The sequence below is a fragment of the Hemitrygon akajei genome, chromosome 24 (assembly GCF_048418815.1).
Source record: "Hemitrygon akajei chromosome 24, sHemAka1.3, whole genome shotgun sequence".
Taxonomy (NCBI): Eukaryota; Metazoa; Chordata; class Chondrichthyes; order Myliobatiformes; family Dasyatidae; genus Hemitrygon; species Hemitrygon akajei.
The window spans coordinates 25,364,261-25,381,369 of NC_133147.1; the positions used below are offsets into that span (position 1 = coordinate 25,364,261).

At 46.1% G+C, this 17,109-nt stretch overlaps 1 protein-coding gene across 1 annotated transcript; it reads right to left on the reverse strand.

The window, feature by feature from the left end:
• Positions 1-2,592: 2,592 nt before the first annotated feature.
• On the reverse strand, positions 2,593-7,178 carry LOC140715661 (probable G-protein coupled receptor 139). The gene is made up of 3 exons (XM_073028026.1): positions 7,080-7,178; positions 4,894-5,044; positions 2,593-3,503 (listed from the first exon to the last, which is right to left on the reverse strand). The coding sequence occupies exons 1-3, from the start codon at positions 7,176-7,178 to the stop codon at positions 2,593-2,595; spliced, it is 1,161 nt and encodes a 386-aa protein (XP_072884127.1).
• Positions 7,179-17,109: the final 9,931 nt, after the last annotated feature.

Sequence of the window (17,109 nt, forward strand, 5' to 3'; positions counted from 1 at the left end):
GTGCCGTCAATAAACCTATAAATTTATAAACCTAAAAATGAGGTTTAGAAATATCATAAACCTCAGACGGAACAGGACATGTACAGAATGAATGAATTGCAACAGGAACTTGCATTTGGTCAGGTACCGGTTCAGAGGCGTATGGGACACTCAGGACTGAAAAGGGCATCGCCTGCTAAGCCACTCAGTGAAATTTCAATGTTCAAAGTAGATTAGCAGAAGTTTGAGAGATCAATGTCCAATCAGTTTCGAGGATACCCAAACAGAATGTGTGTGTGTGTGTGTGTGTGTGTGTGTGTGTGTGTGTGTGTGTGTGTGTGTGTGTGTGTGTGTGTGTGTGTGTGTGTGTGTGTGTGTGTGTGTGTGTGTGTGTGAGAGAGAGAGAGAGAGAGAGAGAGAGAGAGAGAGGAGAAGTGTGACAGGAAGTTAGGTATATCCATGGCATGCGAGTATTGCTGGGAGTGCACAGGGATTCTAGTGTGAGTGAGGTGTTTACACCGTAGGTCAGCTCAACCTGCTGTCATTTGACCCATACAGTTGCTGTATCTGAGGGCTTATTGTGTCTGCACCCACGCCAAATCCCGCCCTGGCAGTTATCGGTTGCTGTCCCATTTCCCTCCTGCGGCGCTCCACTGTTCCCAACTTCCTTTGCTCTCGCCAGAATAATAAACTCGCTCTCCATTGCAGATTAATAAATACAATACTGTTCGAAAGTCTTTAGCACCTTATGAGCATATATGTGTCAAAGAGCTTTGCAGAGTATTGCAGTCAAAACTATTACAAGCAAAACTACTCTACGAATCTATGCTTAGCTTCGGTAGAAGCTCAGGGTCTTTTCTCCCCCAGGCTGGAAGCATCAAGATAAAGCATGAACTCTGACAGATCTACATGTTTAAAGAAAGTTTGCATTTTTAGAAGATGATCGCCAGAGTGCTTCCGGATTCGAGGAATTGAGCTATAAGGCTCCTACTGCCTGTTACGACGCTGCTTTTTCGAGCAGTAATAAAGGTCCTCCATCTCTAGTCGTGTTAAGGGCTTCCTTCATCATGTCACTAGCTCGGTTTTAACTACCGTTAGAGCTATAAGGAGACATAAGAGAATTTTGTGTTGTTTATTCTTTATCGTCGGAGGCTGAGGGGTGATCTGATGGCAAGATATAAGAGAGCCATTGGTAGTGTGAATAGTAAGAGACTTTATTATTCCCAGCGTGCCATCGATTAGAAACAATATGTGCGAATATTAAAGACAACTCGCGTGAGATTCTATAAAATAACTACACGTCGTACTGTTATTAGTGAGGCAGTACGCGTGCTCACACCGGAAAGAAGAATGACGTCACGTGATCATCATCCAACTACATTTTGTGTTGGGACACTGTGTGCTCCATGGTTGTCTCATTCTCCGGCTACTGAAAACCCTTGTTCGAGATGCTTCATTGGGTTTTAACAGCAGTAGACAGTTCATAAGCACAAGAGTTTCTGCTGGACACTTTTGAGCAACACTGTCAAGGTAGGTCAGGAGGCATTATGGAAGGACGACAGGGTTATAAGAGGACGAGTGTTAAATGAAGTTTGCGGTTTCAGAATATGATCACCATCAACTATAAATAGTTGACGTTACAACCCGAGGCCATGAATCAGGAATAGAAAAGAAGGACCGATAATGCAGTGGACGGGAATGGTTATCTGGTAGAATGCACACGTGAGGGCGAAGCTTAGGGGTGTTGGAGTGGTGGTAAAGGAAGAGTTGGGACGTCATACATGGAAAAGTTAAAGGGCTGATGAAGAAGGAATTTGGTAGGACAGGAGAGTGGACCATGGAAAAACTGATAGTGCAAGGGCAACAGAGAGAAGACATGGGCAGGCGAAAAGAAGAGAAGATGTAAGACTGGAACTAGAGTTGGAATTGAGGGTCACCGCAGGGCAATACCCAAAGATTACCGAACTTTAGAGTAATCAGTGTGCACGCCTTCAAGGTGAAGCCTATACAGTCGGAATATGACGGGTTCGTCCTCTAACCTGAGATTGGCTTCACCGTGGCAGTAAAGCGGGTTTGGCCTGACATGTTAGAATGCAAATGAAGAATCGAATTAAAATGGTGGTCCGTTGGAAATCCCTTTGTTGCGGACAGATCGAAAGTCACCCGGTCTACATCGAGTCTTATTGATGAGAAGACAGTCGAGCAGGAACACCGGATACAGTAGATGCTCCAGAGAACTCGCAGGTAAAGCGACACCACAATGTAAAGGACATTTAAAGCCCAGAATGGTGGTGAAAGTGGAGGTGAATGGGCAGGTGCAGCGCTTCTTCCACTCGCAAGGATAATTACCAGGAGGAAAACACGCGGTGTGGAACGAATGGACAAGAAAATAACAGAGAGCGCAGAGACTGGGGGCAATGGGAAGTCACAGGCATATAATTTTTCTACAATCGAAACACAGTCTTTGAAATTAATAATTATATTAAATAATAATTTCCGATACACAAAGACAGAGAAACGTATAATTCCAATTAAGTCCAGAGTTATGAGCAAAAATTATGTGTGATTAAATTGAATGAGTTTGCCCATTGAATACATTTTCTACAGTACCTGCTACTTCTGTGACGGAACTAACGAATGTGAAATGTTCAGGGGAAATTTCATCAGAACCTTCAGTTCTTTCCGGAATTTGTTTTGAGTCACTGCGTAGATAAACGTGTTTGTGCAGCAGCTCAGCATCTGAAGCATGTTGGCACTTTCCATCAGGATAAATGTGGGGTCGCTATAACCGTTAACCGTATTACCCACTCGAAACCGCAGTACAAAGAAGTAGATAACATACGGCGTCCACAGAAGGATGAAACATCCCGAGATTGCAAAGAGCAGGACGATCGACTTCCTGCGGCTTTCCATCTCCGGGTCGCTCTGTCTCTCTCCCGTGGGGCAACCGCGGAGTCTCCGACGTGCCCGACTGGCTACCAAAATGTGCCTGACAGTCAGGGCATTCAGCGAGAGAATAAGCAGGAAAGGCAGGCAAGGGGTCAGAACGCGATCGATCCATTCAAATATTGCCCACAGCAGAAAAGAAAAAAGGATACCCCTGCGTTTGCAGTACCATGGCACTTTGTCAATGACGTACATTGGTTCGTGCAAAAAGTACCAGGGAATGTTGATTACGCAGCCCAAAGTACAGACGACAGAGACAACAATGCCTGCGGTTCTTTGGGTACAGTACTTTGCTTTGAGTTTCTGCCAGCAGATGGCGACATACCGGTCAAAGGTGAACGTGACTGTTAACCAAACCGAACAGTCCCTGGCGGCGTAAATTAACGCAATACTGGAACTGCAAACAGGCGTGATGGAGAGGAAACTTCCGGGAAAGTAAATAGCAGGAATCCGATTCAATATCACTGCAGTGATGATTACCAGAAGATCCGTCGCCGCCATGGACACAAGATACCTGCTGATACATCTGGACAGACCGCATTTTCCTCGGGACAGGATCACAATGGCCACAATATTAACTGTGGGAGAAACAATTGGAGATTAGTAATAGAACATGCTGGGGACAGAAGTAATTCAAAAGTTTGAAAGAAGAAGTTTGCATAATTTTTGCATTTCACCAAAAACAAAAATGACGAATTTCTACAGATGCTCTATAATGAAAGTTACCGGAATTGATTTCATTAAAACCTGGTACGGAAACCAGAATGACCAAGAACTAAAACGAGTACAGAAAAAGTCTTCTGAGCTTGATTAACGCACATTAATCGAAAGTACACCCTGTGTCCTCTTTATTAGGTGCACCTGCACACCAGGTCGTAGATGCGAATAACTGATTTGCTAATCACATGACAGCAATGCAATAGAATGAAAACATGCAGACATAGACAAGAGGAAGGGTTCCAACCTGGGGTCTACGGACCCCTCGGTTCGTATCAGGGACCATGCGTAAAATAGGTTGGGTATTTCTTTTAATGCCGTTATTCAGAGCAAACTTCAGATTGGGGATTCAATGTGATCTCAGTGAAGTTGAACATAGTGCCGGACGGTGTGGTTTTAGAATCTCAGAAGTTGCTACTCTTCTGCAATTTTCGCGCACAAAAATCTCCGGAAGAACAAACAAACAAAAACTCCAGAGAGCGTCATTTATTCGGACTAAAACACCTTGTTAATGAGAGAGGGCGGGGGAGAATGGCTAGCCCGATTCAAGCTGACAGTAAGACAACAGCACCTCAAATAACCACGGGGTATAACCGTACACTCAGAGAAGCCTTTTACTAGTTTGCTCCTCAGTTAATCCACTTCAGAAAATGTCTGTCGGTAATAAGGCGACATCAGCGCATGGAGTGTTAAAAGTGCTTCAAATATTAATACAGCGTGGTAAAGACAGTAAAATTATTCACTCGTATTTGCAGTTGCTGCGGCGTGTTCGCAACATTAGAAATAGATCATTTAATTACTTTATAACATGCCAAATATTTGCTGCATCTTCAATATGTCGAGAGAGTCGAGAGAGTCAGAATACTGAGAAATTTGCCAAGGTTATAAGCTTTTTTTTAATGGTATTTCCTTCGTGGGTTATTTTTGATTTGATTTTGATTTGAAGCACACGGTGAAAAGACATCTCCATCTACAGTTGCACTTGAACAGCAATATCTGTGATTCTTAAGCTTGTTAATATTTTTACACATTTTGTAAATACGGTTCTCTGCAGAAGTTTTTAGCACCCTATAGTTTTGCACAGTGCATTGTATATAATACATGTTACGTATTCGTTTAATACATATACTTTAGATAAACACTCAGTGGTCACTTTATTAGGTACAGCTTTAGGGAGCAATTCAATTCATAAAGACCATAAGAGCATAAGACATAAGACCACTGATATTTTATCAGCAAGATATGCTTTACCTGGAACTGCGATCACTGCAAGAGCCGTGTAGTAAATTGCATACACCAAGCCTCTGGGAGGGGCGTGCATTTTCCGTGAGGGTATGCGAGCCCCGTTCTTAAATCCAATCGCACTTTTGTCGTTTTCAGAAGGCGTCCTTAATATACTTGACTTTGAAATGCGAAAGTCAGTTATATAAGCTAATTTTGTTTACAAATCAGTCATGGGGAATGACATTAAGATACGGCCAGTGAACAAACATAATGACTGACGTCACAGTTAGCATTGCTAGCAGCTAACGAGCAAACAGATTTGGTAACATCACCACCGCTTGACCTCGTAAGTTGGGCAATTACTGCAGTTCTTCAAGCTGTTTGATGATATTGGCGGAGTAGTAGGGGAGAGTGAGGTGATATGTGGTGTGGTGAACGTATTCTGTAGACTTAAACCGCAATATCCAATATTCAACGATTGGTGTTCACTGCTAAAATATATGTCAAAACTATGTATATATCCGTTTATACATATGATATATACATCCATTAAGTGGCTGCTTTGTTAGGTACACTACAAATCTGGTCGTTAATACAAATCTCCGATCATCCGATCACATGACAAGAACTCAATTCATGAGCACCATATGACCACAAGTCAGAGAAGCAGAATCAGGCCATTCAGCCTATTAAGATGTATCCTATGACTTGTCGTCCACAACGAAAAAGCCTAAATTTGAATTTTACTCATTAATATTAAGTGGTAATTTGATGTCAATATTGTAGCGGTGTGTTGCACACAGCGCTGAAATAACGACACGAGGTCGGTGAGCTGCAGTTGCAAAAGAGGTTTATTCAAACTTTCCGGCCTTGCTTAAAACCTTCCTGTTCCCCGCCCTCCCCGGGCGGAAATGCTATAGGGGGCGCATATTCACAGTCCCGTCCCGCGCACAGGCCTTTCCCCTTGCTGGTGAAGCAGGCGGCGCCCTTTTTGGGACCGGCCTCAATGCCGGCGCGCCCCACTTTGTGAGCCGGTTCGAGTGCGCTGGGAAGTGAGTCGCCACATAACCCCGCCCCCCCCCCCAGAACCGGCGATACACCCCCCAATGTCCTCAGACTGGGTCGGTCCCTGTTTGGGAGGTCTGCCTCTGCGCCGCGGTGCCTGAATCTCGACCGGCTGCGCCAAGTCCACATGGGCAGGTTTGAGTCGGTCCACTGTGAAAACCTCCTCTTTCCCCCCAATGTCCAGCACGAATGTGGACCCGTTGTTTCTGATCACCGTAAACGGCCCTTCGCAGGTGTCCGCCCCGTCGTACAAAAACGAACTTACAGTTTTGCAGGTCCTTGGGCACGCAGGTCGGGTTCTGCCCATGCTGTGAAGTGGGTATGGGGTCCAGGTTACCGATCCTCTCGCGTAGTCTGTCCAGGACTGCTGCGGGTTCTTCCTCTTGCCCTCTTGGGGCTGGTATGAACTCTCCTGGGACAGCCAGGGGTGCGCCGTACACCAACTCGGCCGACGAGGTGTGCAGATCCTCTTTGGGCGCCGTGCGGATTCCGAGTAGGACCCAGGGAAGCTCAACCACCAGTTAGGCCCTTTGAGGCGGACCATGAGAGCCGACTTCAGGTGACGGGGGAAACGCTCTACTAATCCGTTCGACTGTGGGTGGTAGGCATTTGTGTGGCGCAGCTGTGTCCTCAAAAGGCTGGCCATAGCTGACCACCGGCTGCAGGTGAACTGGGCGCCTCTGTCGGAAGTTATGTGGGCTGGTACACCAATGCGAGATACCCAGGTGGCGATTCGTGCTCGGGCGCAGGTTTCTGAGGTGGTGTCGGTGAGCGGGACCTCCTCTGGCCATCTTGTGAACCGGTCTACTATAGTCAGGAGGCGCCGCGCTCTTCGTGACACTGGCAGGGAGCCCACTATATCCACATGAATGTGGTCGAAACGCTGGCGGGTCGGGTGGAACTGCTGCGCAGGGCTTTGGTGTGCCGCTGCACCTTGGCTGTTTGGCACCGTATGCTCGTTTGGGTCCATTCACTGACCTGCTTGCGGAGACCGTGCCAAACGAACCTGTTGGCTACCATCCGGACGGTTGTCCTGATGGAGGGGCGCACGAAGTTGTGAATGGAGTCGAAAACGCGCCGCCGCCAGGCTGCAAGGACGACGGGGCGGGGTTGGCCGGTGGTGACGTCACAGAGTATGGTCCTCTCACCTGGGCTTGCGGGGAAGTCTTGGAGCTACAAACCGGAGACTTCAGTCCTGTAACTAGGGATCTCCTCGTCTGCGTGCTGCACTTCTGCCAGCGCTTCATAGTCTACCCCCTGGGACAGGGCTTGGATGTTAGGTCTGGAGTGAGCGTCTGCCACGACATTGTCCTTTCCAAGAGACATGCCGGACATCCGTCGTGCATTCGGAGATGTGGGACATATGAAACCGCTGGCAGGACGACCAGGGGTCGGATGCTTTCGTGAACGCAAAGGTAAGCGGTTTGTGGTCCGTGAACGCGGTGAAGGGCCTACCTTCTAAGAAGTACCTAAAATGCCGGATTGCCAGGTATAGCGCCAACAGCTCCCGGTCGAAAGCACTGTATTTGAACTCGGGTGGTCGTAGGTGTTAGCTGAAGAATGCCAGGGGTTGCCAGCGACCCTCGATGAGTTGTTCCAGCACTCCACCGACTGCCGTATTAGATGCGTCCACTGTGAGGGCGGTAGGGACGTCCATTCTGGGGTGCACTAGCATCGCGGCGTTTGCCAAGGCTTCTTTGGTTTTAACGAAAGCGGCGGCGGACTCCTCGTCCCAGGTAATGTCATTGCCCTTACCCGACATCAGCGTGAACAGGAGGCGCATGATTCAGGCTGCTGACGGGAGGAAGCGGTGGTAGAAATTCACCATACCCACGAATTCCTGAAGGCCTTTGATTGTGTTGGGTCGGGGGAAATGGCGGACCGCATCTACCTTGCCGGGCAGAGGGGTTGCCCCATCTTCAGTAATCCTGTGGCCCAGGAAGTCGATGGTGTCGAGCCCGAACTGGCATTTGGCCGGGTTGATTGTTAGGCCGTATTCACTCAGTCGGGCGTAGAGTTGACGGAGGTGGGACAGATGCTCCTGACGACTACTGCTGGCTATGAGGATGTCGTCCAAATAGATGAAAGCGAAGTCCAGGTCGCGTCCCACCTCGTCCATTAACCGCTGGAACGTCTGTGCGGCGTTCATTAGGCCGAACGGCATGCGGAGGAACTCGAAAAGGCCGAAAGGGTTGTGATGAATGCCGTTTTGGGGACGTTGTCCGGATTTGATGGTATCCCCGGACGAGGTCTACCTTGGAGAAGATCCGTGCGCCGAGCAGGTTTCCTGAACCATCAGCGGCGGCTGGCCCTGGCGTTTCCCGGGAACTTGCAGGGCGGGCTACAGTGGCGGGCTTCTGCGCCCCACCGCTGGTGGTAAAAGCACTATTGTTCGTTAGTCTCTTCACCCCTTCCTCTGGGGTTAGCGGGCTCTGCGGCCGGGCCTGGTCTGGTTTGCTGCCGGGAGCGTGGCCTGGTGATCTGTGCGACGGACGCCCACTCTTCTTCTTGGCTTTCCACAGCACGTCTGCCCGGGCCGCCACCTTCCGGGTATCGTTGAAATCCGCGTCGGACAGCTGCAGGTGTGTGTCCTCGGGCAGCTGCTCCAGGAACGCCTGCTTAAACATGAGGCAGGGCTTGTGTCCTCCGGCCAGGGACAGCATCTCGTTCATCAAAGCCGACGGCGGCCTGTCTCCCAAACCATCCAGGTGCAGTAAGCGGGCAGCAACTCGCGCATTGAGAGTCCGAAATTCCTTATGAGCAGGGCTTTGAATTCTGTGTATTTGCCGTCCTCCGGGGACGACTGTATGGACTCGTCAACCTGAGTGGCTGTCTCCTGGTCGACGGAGCGCACCACGTAGTAGTAACATGTGGCATCCGAGGTTATCTGCCGAATGTGGAATTGGGCTTCTGCCTGCTGGAACCATAGGTGAGGTTGCAGCGTCCTGAAGCTTGGCAGTTTTAACCAAACTGCATGGACAGATGCGGCATCGTTCATCTCCGGTCCAAATATCTTTTGGGCCCTCGGGGTCACCAATTGTAGCGGTGCGCTACACGCAGCGCTGAAATAACGACACGCAGACGGTGAGCTGCAGTTGCAAAAGAGGTTTATTCAAACTTCGCGGCCTCGCTTTAAAGCCTTCCTGTTCCCGCCCTCCCCAGGCGGGAATGCTGTAGGGGGCGCATATTCACAGTCCCGTCCCACGCGCGGGCTTTTCCCCTTGCTGGTGAAGCAGGCTTGGCGCTCTTTTTCGGACCGGCTTCAATGCCGGCGCACGCCACTTTGTGAGCCGGTTCGAGTGCACTGGGAAGTGGGTCGCCACAATATTTTAATTTCGCGTACCATACGATGTAACGTAGTCTGGATCCAGTATTACGTGTGTACTCCCTAAACTATAGAAGTTACAAGGAGTTGTATGGCCAACTGTACAAAATCAAAATTTAGCGTTTTCAGAGCCAACCACAGATTATGAAAGTTTCCAGGAAAATGTTATGTGGACAGTTGTATATAATGTTATTTCATGTGTTCCATTTTGCTTACTACTATTCCAGCATTTGTTACGGTGTGGACCTTCAACCTGAATAGTTAACAGAACATTCATAACTCAAAATTGCACACAAGAAAACCAACATTTCAATATTACTCAAAAATACTAAGGGATAACCTGATGTAAACGATTTAATTGCACTTAACATATCTTGTAGAGTCGCCTCGAAGAAGCATTATGTGTGTGCTACCTAATCTCTAAGAGGTACATTCAGTTGTACAGTATACAATTTTTATGTATTCCATGGTACTGATTGCTAATTCTCCATTGCGTCAGAGTGGCACTTCAACCAGAGTAATTGAATGCACATTCTTTGCACAAAATGGACAAAATAAAAAGCAAAGCGGACAAAAACAGCCCACTTTTCACTTTTGCTCAGAAATGCAAAGGGTGAACTTCACGGGAACGTAGTAATTTAATATACTATATACTGCAGAGTTGTCTCCAACCAATTATATAGAAATGTAGGATTGTTTTTTGATTTATTGTAATTACTTTTAATAGTGCGCATTTTGTTTTATGAATGAGCATTTGATTCTTCCAGTCGACGTGCCACACTGAAGCAAATAATTGAAAAATTATCAGCAGCATGGAGCACATAAATTAAAATTGTTTACAACAACTTACCACATAGCATATTCCTGGACATCGGCTCTGTATGCCTTTTGCTCTAAAAACTCAACTCTTGATCTTGTGTAATTGGTCACACAACTGGCCCTAAATTCTTTAGTTCGGGGGGTACATAAATAATACTTGTTCCAGACGACTCTGTATCATATTGTGCGTGACATTAAAAAGTTTGCATGACCAAAATTGAATTGTAGGCTGTCTGGTTCGTAGGGATAACATACCATTGAGCATTTTGTGTTAGAATGTGGATTTATCTATTCCGGTTCAAGTGCCACTGGTTGAATAGTGATCAGCACCATGTCATACATTAAACAAATTATAACTTACAGCATAATATTTTTCTGACACTATATTCCTTTTGCTGTGAAAACGCTATATCTGGCTTTTGTGCAATCGGTCATAACTGAATGTATAGTTGAGGGAACATATAATACTCGATCCTGACGTCTCTACATCAAATGGAGCGTAAGGGTAAAATGTTTACATCGTTACTCCTCAGTATTTTGGGGCGAAGTTGAAATTCAGGTCTGTAGGGATTACTTTCTATTCTGCATTTTGTGTTATAAAAGTACATTTAAGTGATTGAAGGTTGAAGTGCCACACTGGATTGAATAGTAATCAGCACTATGAAAGACATAGCTTAAAATTGTTTACTTCAACTTAACACAGAATTTTCCTGCAAAATGACATTATGTGAGTTTTGCTCTGAAAACGCTAAGTCTCGAGTTTGTACACTTTAAGTCATAAGGACCATATGACCAGTCAACAGAGAAATAGATTATAGACATTCAACTCATTGAATCTGCTCCGCCATCTCATCATGGCTAAATTATTATCGATCTCCACCCGTTCTGCTCCCTTCTCCCCGTTACCGTTGATGGCAATTCTGATCAAGAATCTATCAAAATACACCACATGACTTCTCCTCCACAGTCGTCTGTGGCAATGAATTCCACAGATTCGCCAACTGTCTGAAAAAGATATTGCCTCAGGTCTGTTCTCAGTGGACGTTCTACAATTTTGATGCGGTGCACTCTGGTCCTAGACTCCAGTACTGTAGGAAATATTTTCTCCATTTCCAATCAATGTAGTCATTTCAATTACGCCATTTGCCCACAGAGACTGTTCCGTCATTCCATCATGGATGATTTATTGCCCGTCTTAACCTCATGCAGATACAAAACGTGTTCTACATGTGTCCGATTTATAGTCAGGATAGAAATTCAATATACCAATAGAGCATTAAGGTAGCGTTGTCGTCTTGTTTCGTAACCTTTGATGCCGTGACTAATGGTTGTCGTTATTGAAGACACCCTTAATAACAGACTCAAATTGTGTGATAAACATCCAAATACATTTATTATTGAGACATCATAACTGTGGGAGCGCAGAACAGCCGTACTTTTTACCGATCCGGCTGGTACTGATTAATTCCACAACCACCCCAAAACTCCTCAGGGAATCGTGTTCAAAGAGCATGATATTGAACTGCGTAATGCGATTTGAGGGAGTTGAGAGTGTGGGTTTGAAGGCAGATGTGGAATTTATGATTGATCTGATGTCGAAGATATTTCGCAAAATCTTATGGTAGAAGTGTTGATTTGAAGTTTTCTCTGTATTTATTTATATATATATATAACTGTTAATACACAGAACACCATGAGAGAGAAATAGAAAGAGAGCGAGAACGACCGACGAGCGAGCGACAGAGCGAGGGAAAGAGAGAGAGGATCATGCAACATGATATGGGACAGGCAGATGATTGCGATGGTAGATGTTGAAAAAACGTTTCATTTGGAGGTTGTACGCAATGACTTGAAAAAAAGGTTATTAGGCCACGTGATTGCATCACCTGCAAATGACAAAAAATTATCCTGGGAACTCTGTTGATTCTTCTTTTCTCCGCTCCTAGGAATAGTCTCAATATGCTTTATTCATGCTAATTTCGGCTCATTCGACGCTGCCAGACCACTCTGCAGTTTCTATATTTTCCAGCAACGTTACACATAGCTGTACCGCTACATCTATTGCAATAGCATTGTGTAACCTTCGCATGAGCATAGAGACATTAGGGCTATGGTCCGTATTTTCAATGCACCAGTTCGTCAGTGGAATTGCCGTCTTTCTGCAGGATATGGTATCACCTTGGGGAGTGGAAGGGTTGTACCTTATTTGTAGTTGAACACCTCTATAAACTAAGTCCAAATTGCAGACATTATGTTTGGATAAATGGGCAGTCCACACTACCACACACACACACAAACACCCATATTTTTCAAATTTGTGTTATCCTACACCAGATGCAGTAGACCTTAGAGCATGGAAATAAGCCCATCAGCCCTCAATTTTGAATCTCAGAATCACGTTTGTAATCAACTAGTTCACAAAACTAATCCCTTATGCCTACACAATATCCATACAGTTCCATTTTCCTCACATCTATGTGCCTATCTATCTGTCTCCTAAACCTCTAATGTACTTACCTGTAGCACCACCCAAGCCAGTTCATTCCGGGCACCCACCAGACTGTGTAAACACTTACCCCCTCCCCACGTCTCTCTCTCTCTCTCTCTCTCTCTCTCTCTCTCTCTCTCTCTCTCTCTCTCTCTCTCTCTCTCTCTCTCTCTCTCTCTCTCTCTATCTCTCTCTCTCTCTCTTTCTCTTTCTTTCTTTCTGCCCCTAGCTTACAGTGTGTGGTCCCTCTCCTCCCTCCACTCTGTCCTTCTCCCCCACTGTTCTCCTTCTCGCTTCTCCAGTGCAGAAAAATTCCCAGTTGATGATCACGATGTCTTTGTGTCTCCCTGTGTCTTCGGAGTGGGAGCTCACTGTCTCTGTTTCTGTGTTCTGCGCAGAAGCGAGACTCTCTATCTCTTCCCAGTGAGGGGAGTATATCCATGTTCCGATTGAATAGTTACAGTCTGCCTTTTCGTCAACTAGTGACGTCAAAATCAGCAATCAAGTGAATTATCAAAATATCTGACGGTTAAAGGCGGAAATTAGAGGGCACGTGGTTTCTGGCAGAGTGAGTGAAGGCCGGATCTCAGCGGAGGAGACGGAGGAGAGTATGCCTGAGTTTAATTTAGTGGGAAATTCGGGGTATCACAGGCGAGTGGGTGAGGGAGGAGGGGGGCTGGAAGATGAAAGGGAAAATGAATGGGACGGTAGAGTGGAGAGGAGACCGACAGAAGTTGGAGAGGAGAAAGTGCAGTGAGGAAATGGGCACCTTTGCACATCTGATTTCTGATTTTGTTTCCTGTTTAGAAAATAGTATCCGCCTTTATTCCATCTGCTAAAATGCACGGCCATGCAACTCCCAACACCTTAAAATGCCGACACTGCTTTGCTTTCATTACATGAGAAGTTCAGCTGTGGGTCAGTGCTGGAATCTATTCAAAGTTCAAAGTTCGAAGTTGGAACTTCAAAAGTAAATGTATTATTACTGTACATATATGTCTCCAGTTGCAACCGTGAGATTCATTTTCTTGCGGGCATTTACAGTAAATATAAAGAAAAACTACAGTTCAATTAAAGGCTTTCCACAAGACGGTTAAACGACCAATGTACAACCAGCAAACTGTATAAAAATAAACAATTTTGGAATTTATTTCTGAAGCCTTTCTCATTTGTGGACACAGCATTTAGACAGGGGAGTTTTGCAATCAGGGGTTCTCCTTTTTCCAGTTGAGCTGTCAAGCTGAAGTGAATGTTTCTAACGGGCAAGTAACCATCCAATCAGAGTTTTAAATTCATGGGCAAAAAACATTTTTTGCATGAACTCCACCATACGACAGACGGCAGTGCACAGGTAGTAGGCGCAAAGGCGAGTACCGATACAGCCCCTCTTCCACTAAACCAGAATTTAGAGAGCATGGATCAGGAGTAAAGCACATCGCACATCTTCCTCACGCTTCCCGAACCTGAACTCAGTGTATACGAGCAGATGGAATGCATACCAATTAGAATATTTAAAGGCCTAGAATGAATGTAGAAGATGTTTCCAAATCCAAGGGAGTGCAGGGCCAGAGTGTACAGCCTCAGAATAGAAGGGCGTTTCCATAGAACAGTGATGACAAGAAAATCCTTAAGTCACAGTGTGGTATTCTAGCCGCGGACGCTTGTGGGGCCCAAATTATTGGGTATCTTAAAAGCGAAAGTTGATAGGTTGTGATTAGTCAGGGCGTCAAAAGTTACAGGGAAAAGGCAGGGGAATGGGATTGATAAGTATTAATAATCTGCTTTGGTGGAACAGCGGAGAAGCCCGATGGACCGAATACAGTAATTATTTTTCTGTGCTCTATCTGTCATAGATCCAGGGCTGTCTAATCTAGGCACTAGATGGGGTTCGCTGCCGATTACCTGTTTGTTCGTGAATCCAGGCGTCAGTATTTCAGGACCACATCCGCCGGCTGATTAGTCCATTCACTTCAAAATTGAGGTGTCCCGTGGGAACCCAAACTGAATTTATCCATGGACTTAAAGCATTGGCCAGATATTGAAAGCCGGAACCTGGGCAGAATCGCGCACATCCTTTCCTAACATGGACAACAGTAATCAGGAATCGGAAACAGCGATTCCACGTCCCTCCCTCTCGAACTCGAACTTCTCTGGACACAAGTTAGAAGTAGGAGACGAGTTAACTTCCCCTTTAAGTAATGCAACAATCTTTGAACAGATTAAGGGCTGGTATACTGTCAGGAACCTAGCAACCTCTTGGTCAGTGAATTGGGTTTGCAGGCATTGGGGGAATGGCTGCGTCAGTGTACATCGATGAGGTTTTGTGTTTGTGGTGCAGACGTTGACGATTCTTTTGCAAGGATCGTCAACTCTTCGTGTTGGAGAGGGCATTCGGAGATGGACGTCGTCTGCTACGCGGGCACTCATGACGGTGAGGTCAGCGGGAGGTTTCCGGAAGAAGAGTGATCGGCGACGTCCTAAACTGTGGTACAATCGCTGTCTCCAGAACCATATCACCGTTCTGTCGGTGCACTATTTAGTTCTCCGCTTCTGATGCCAAATGGCCACGAATGGATCAAAGGTAAAAGCGACAGTAAATCAAACAGAACAGTCGGTGCGGCGTAGAGCAGGATGAGATGAATGTTACACACGTTGATGGCAAATATGGCGCTGAACTGTTCCCGATGGGTCATGGGTATCCGATTCAGAACCACATTGGGGAAAACGGCCATTAGATCCACCTCTGAGCACCAGGCATTGCGTGACACCGCTCGAGCGACCGAGTTAAACCAGGACAGAACCCACAATCGTCAGCAGGTTCTCTAAGTGGACACAAGGTAACAGGGTAATTAATCTTCAGTCTGCGAACGAGGTCCCCAGATTGATTAATTAGAAAATTGCAGGTCTATCAGAGCATATAGTGCAAAACAAAAACCGAACTGTGTGTGTCATATGTTATCATCTTGATAGAAATTTTACTTCCAGACGATTTTACCAGTAGGGCACCACGGTAGAGCAGAGGTGAGTAGGAAGCTCGTGGCCGTCAGAATTCTGAGTTCGATTCCGGCGAAACTATAAGGAGTTTATTCGTCCATCCTGTGAAAGTCTGGTTTTCTCCAGGTGGTCCGGTTTCTTCTCAAAGTCCAAAGAATTACCAGCCAGCAGATTGATTGAAAATTGTCCTGTGATGAACCTATTGTTAAATAATTGTTTTGCATTTCGGTGTGGCTCCTTGGGCCGTGTTGCATCTCTAAATAAAATTTTAAAAATACATATACTTTGGAATAATATAAAATAAAATAAATTTACAATATATCATTGTACATAATTTATTATTAGCCATCTTGCTTAGGTGTAACATAGAAACATAGAAAACCTACAACTCAACAATACAGCCCACAAAGCGGTGCCGAACATGTCCTGACCTTAGAAATTATCTAGGGTTACCCGCAGCTCTCTATTTTTCTAAGCTCCATTTACCTATCCAGGCGTTTCTTAAAAGATCCTATGGTTTCCACCTCTACCACTGCCGCCGGCAGCCCATTCCACGCACTCGCCACTCTCTGCGTAAAAAACTTACTCTTAACATCTCCTCTGTACCTACTTCCAACCACCTTAAAAGTATACCCTCTTGTGCGAGCCATTTTAGCTCTGGGAAAAAGTATCCGGCTATATACACGATCAAATGCCTCTCATCATCTTGTACACCTTTATTAGGTCACCTCTCATCCTCCGTCGCTCCATGGAGAAAAGGCCGAGTTCACTCACCTTATTCTCATAAGGCATGCTTCCCATTCCAGCCAACATCCTTGTAAATATCCTATGTACCCTTTCCATGGTTTCCACATCCTTCCTGTAGTGAGGCGACCAGAACTGAGCACAGTACTCCAAGTGGGGTTCTAAGCAGGATCCAATATTGCTGCAAAATTACCTCTCGGCTCTTGATCTCAATTCCACGATTGATGAAGGCCAATGCACCATATGACTTCTGTTGGGCTTGAAATTCTGCCCTGTGTTCGTTTAGGAAGAGAGACAACCAACACCGGAATATTACAAAACTTGGGTTTATTGCAGAATCCGTAACTGGTACAGCGAATCGACGGAGTCGCTGGAGAAGGCGCGTTCCGACCTCCCGTTACAATCTGCTCTTATTTATATCCCTTTTCCCCCCAGCACAACCCCCCACTACATATTAGGTAATATCGGGCACTTGTGTCCATCTTATTGGCCCGCAGGCCATATGCTCACGAGTTACCTGTTTCTTTTGTTTACTGAATCGCGTGACACTGTTAGTTTCGGTGTAGCGGGGTCCCCAGTTTCGCTCCCCCCTCCCTCTCATTACGTGAGCCACTCTTGACCTGTAATGGCAGTCTCGAATTAACCCTAACATTAACCCTAACACTCCCTCCCTTGGCCTCCCAGAGGCCACACCCCTTACAAGCTTTTCCGCGGCTGCCGGGATCAGGCAGGGAGGTGAGCGTCCCCCGGCACTCTTTGGCGTGTCCTCCCTATTTGCTTATCCTGATTTGTCCGACCTAGGGTCACA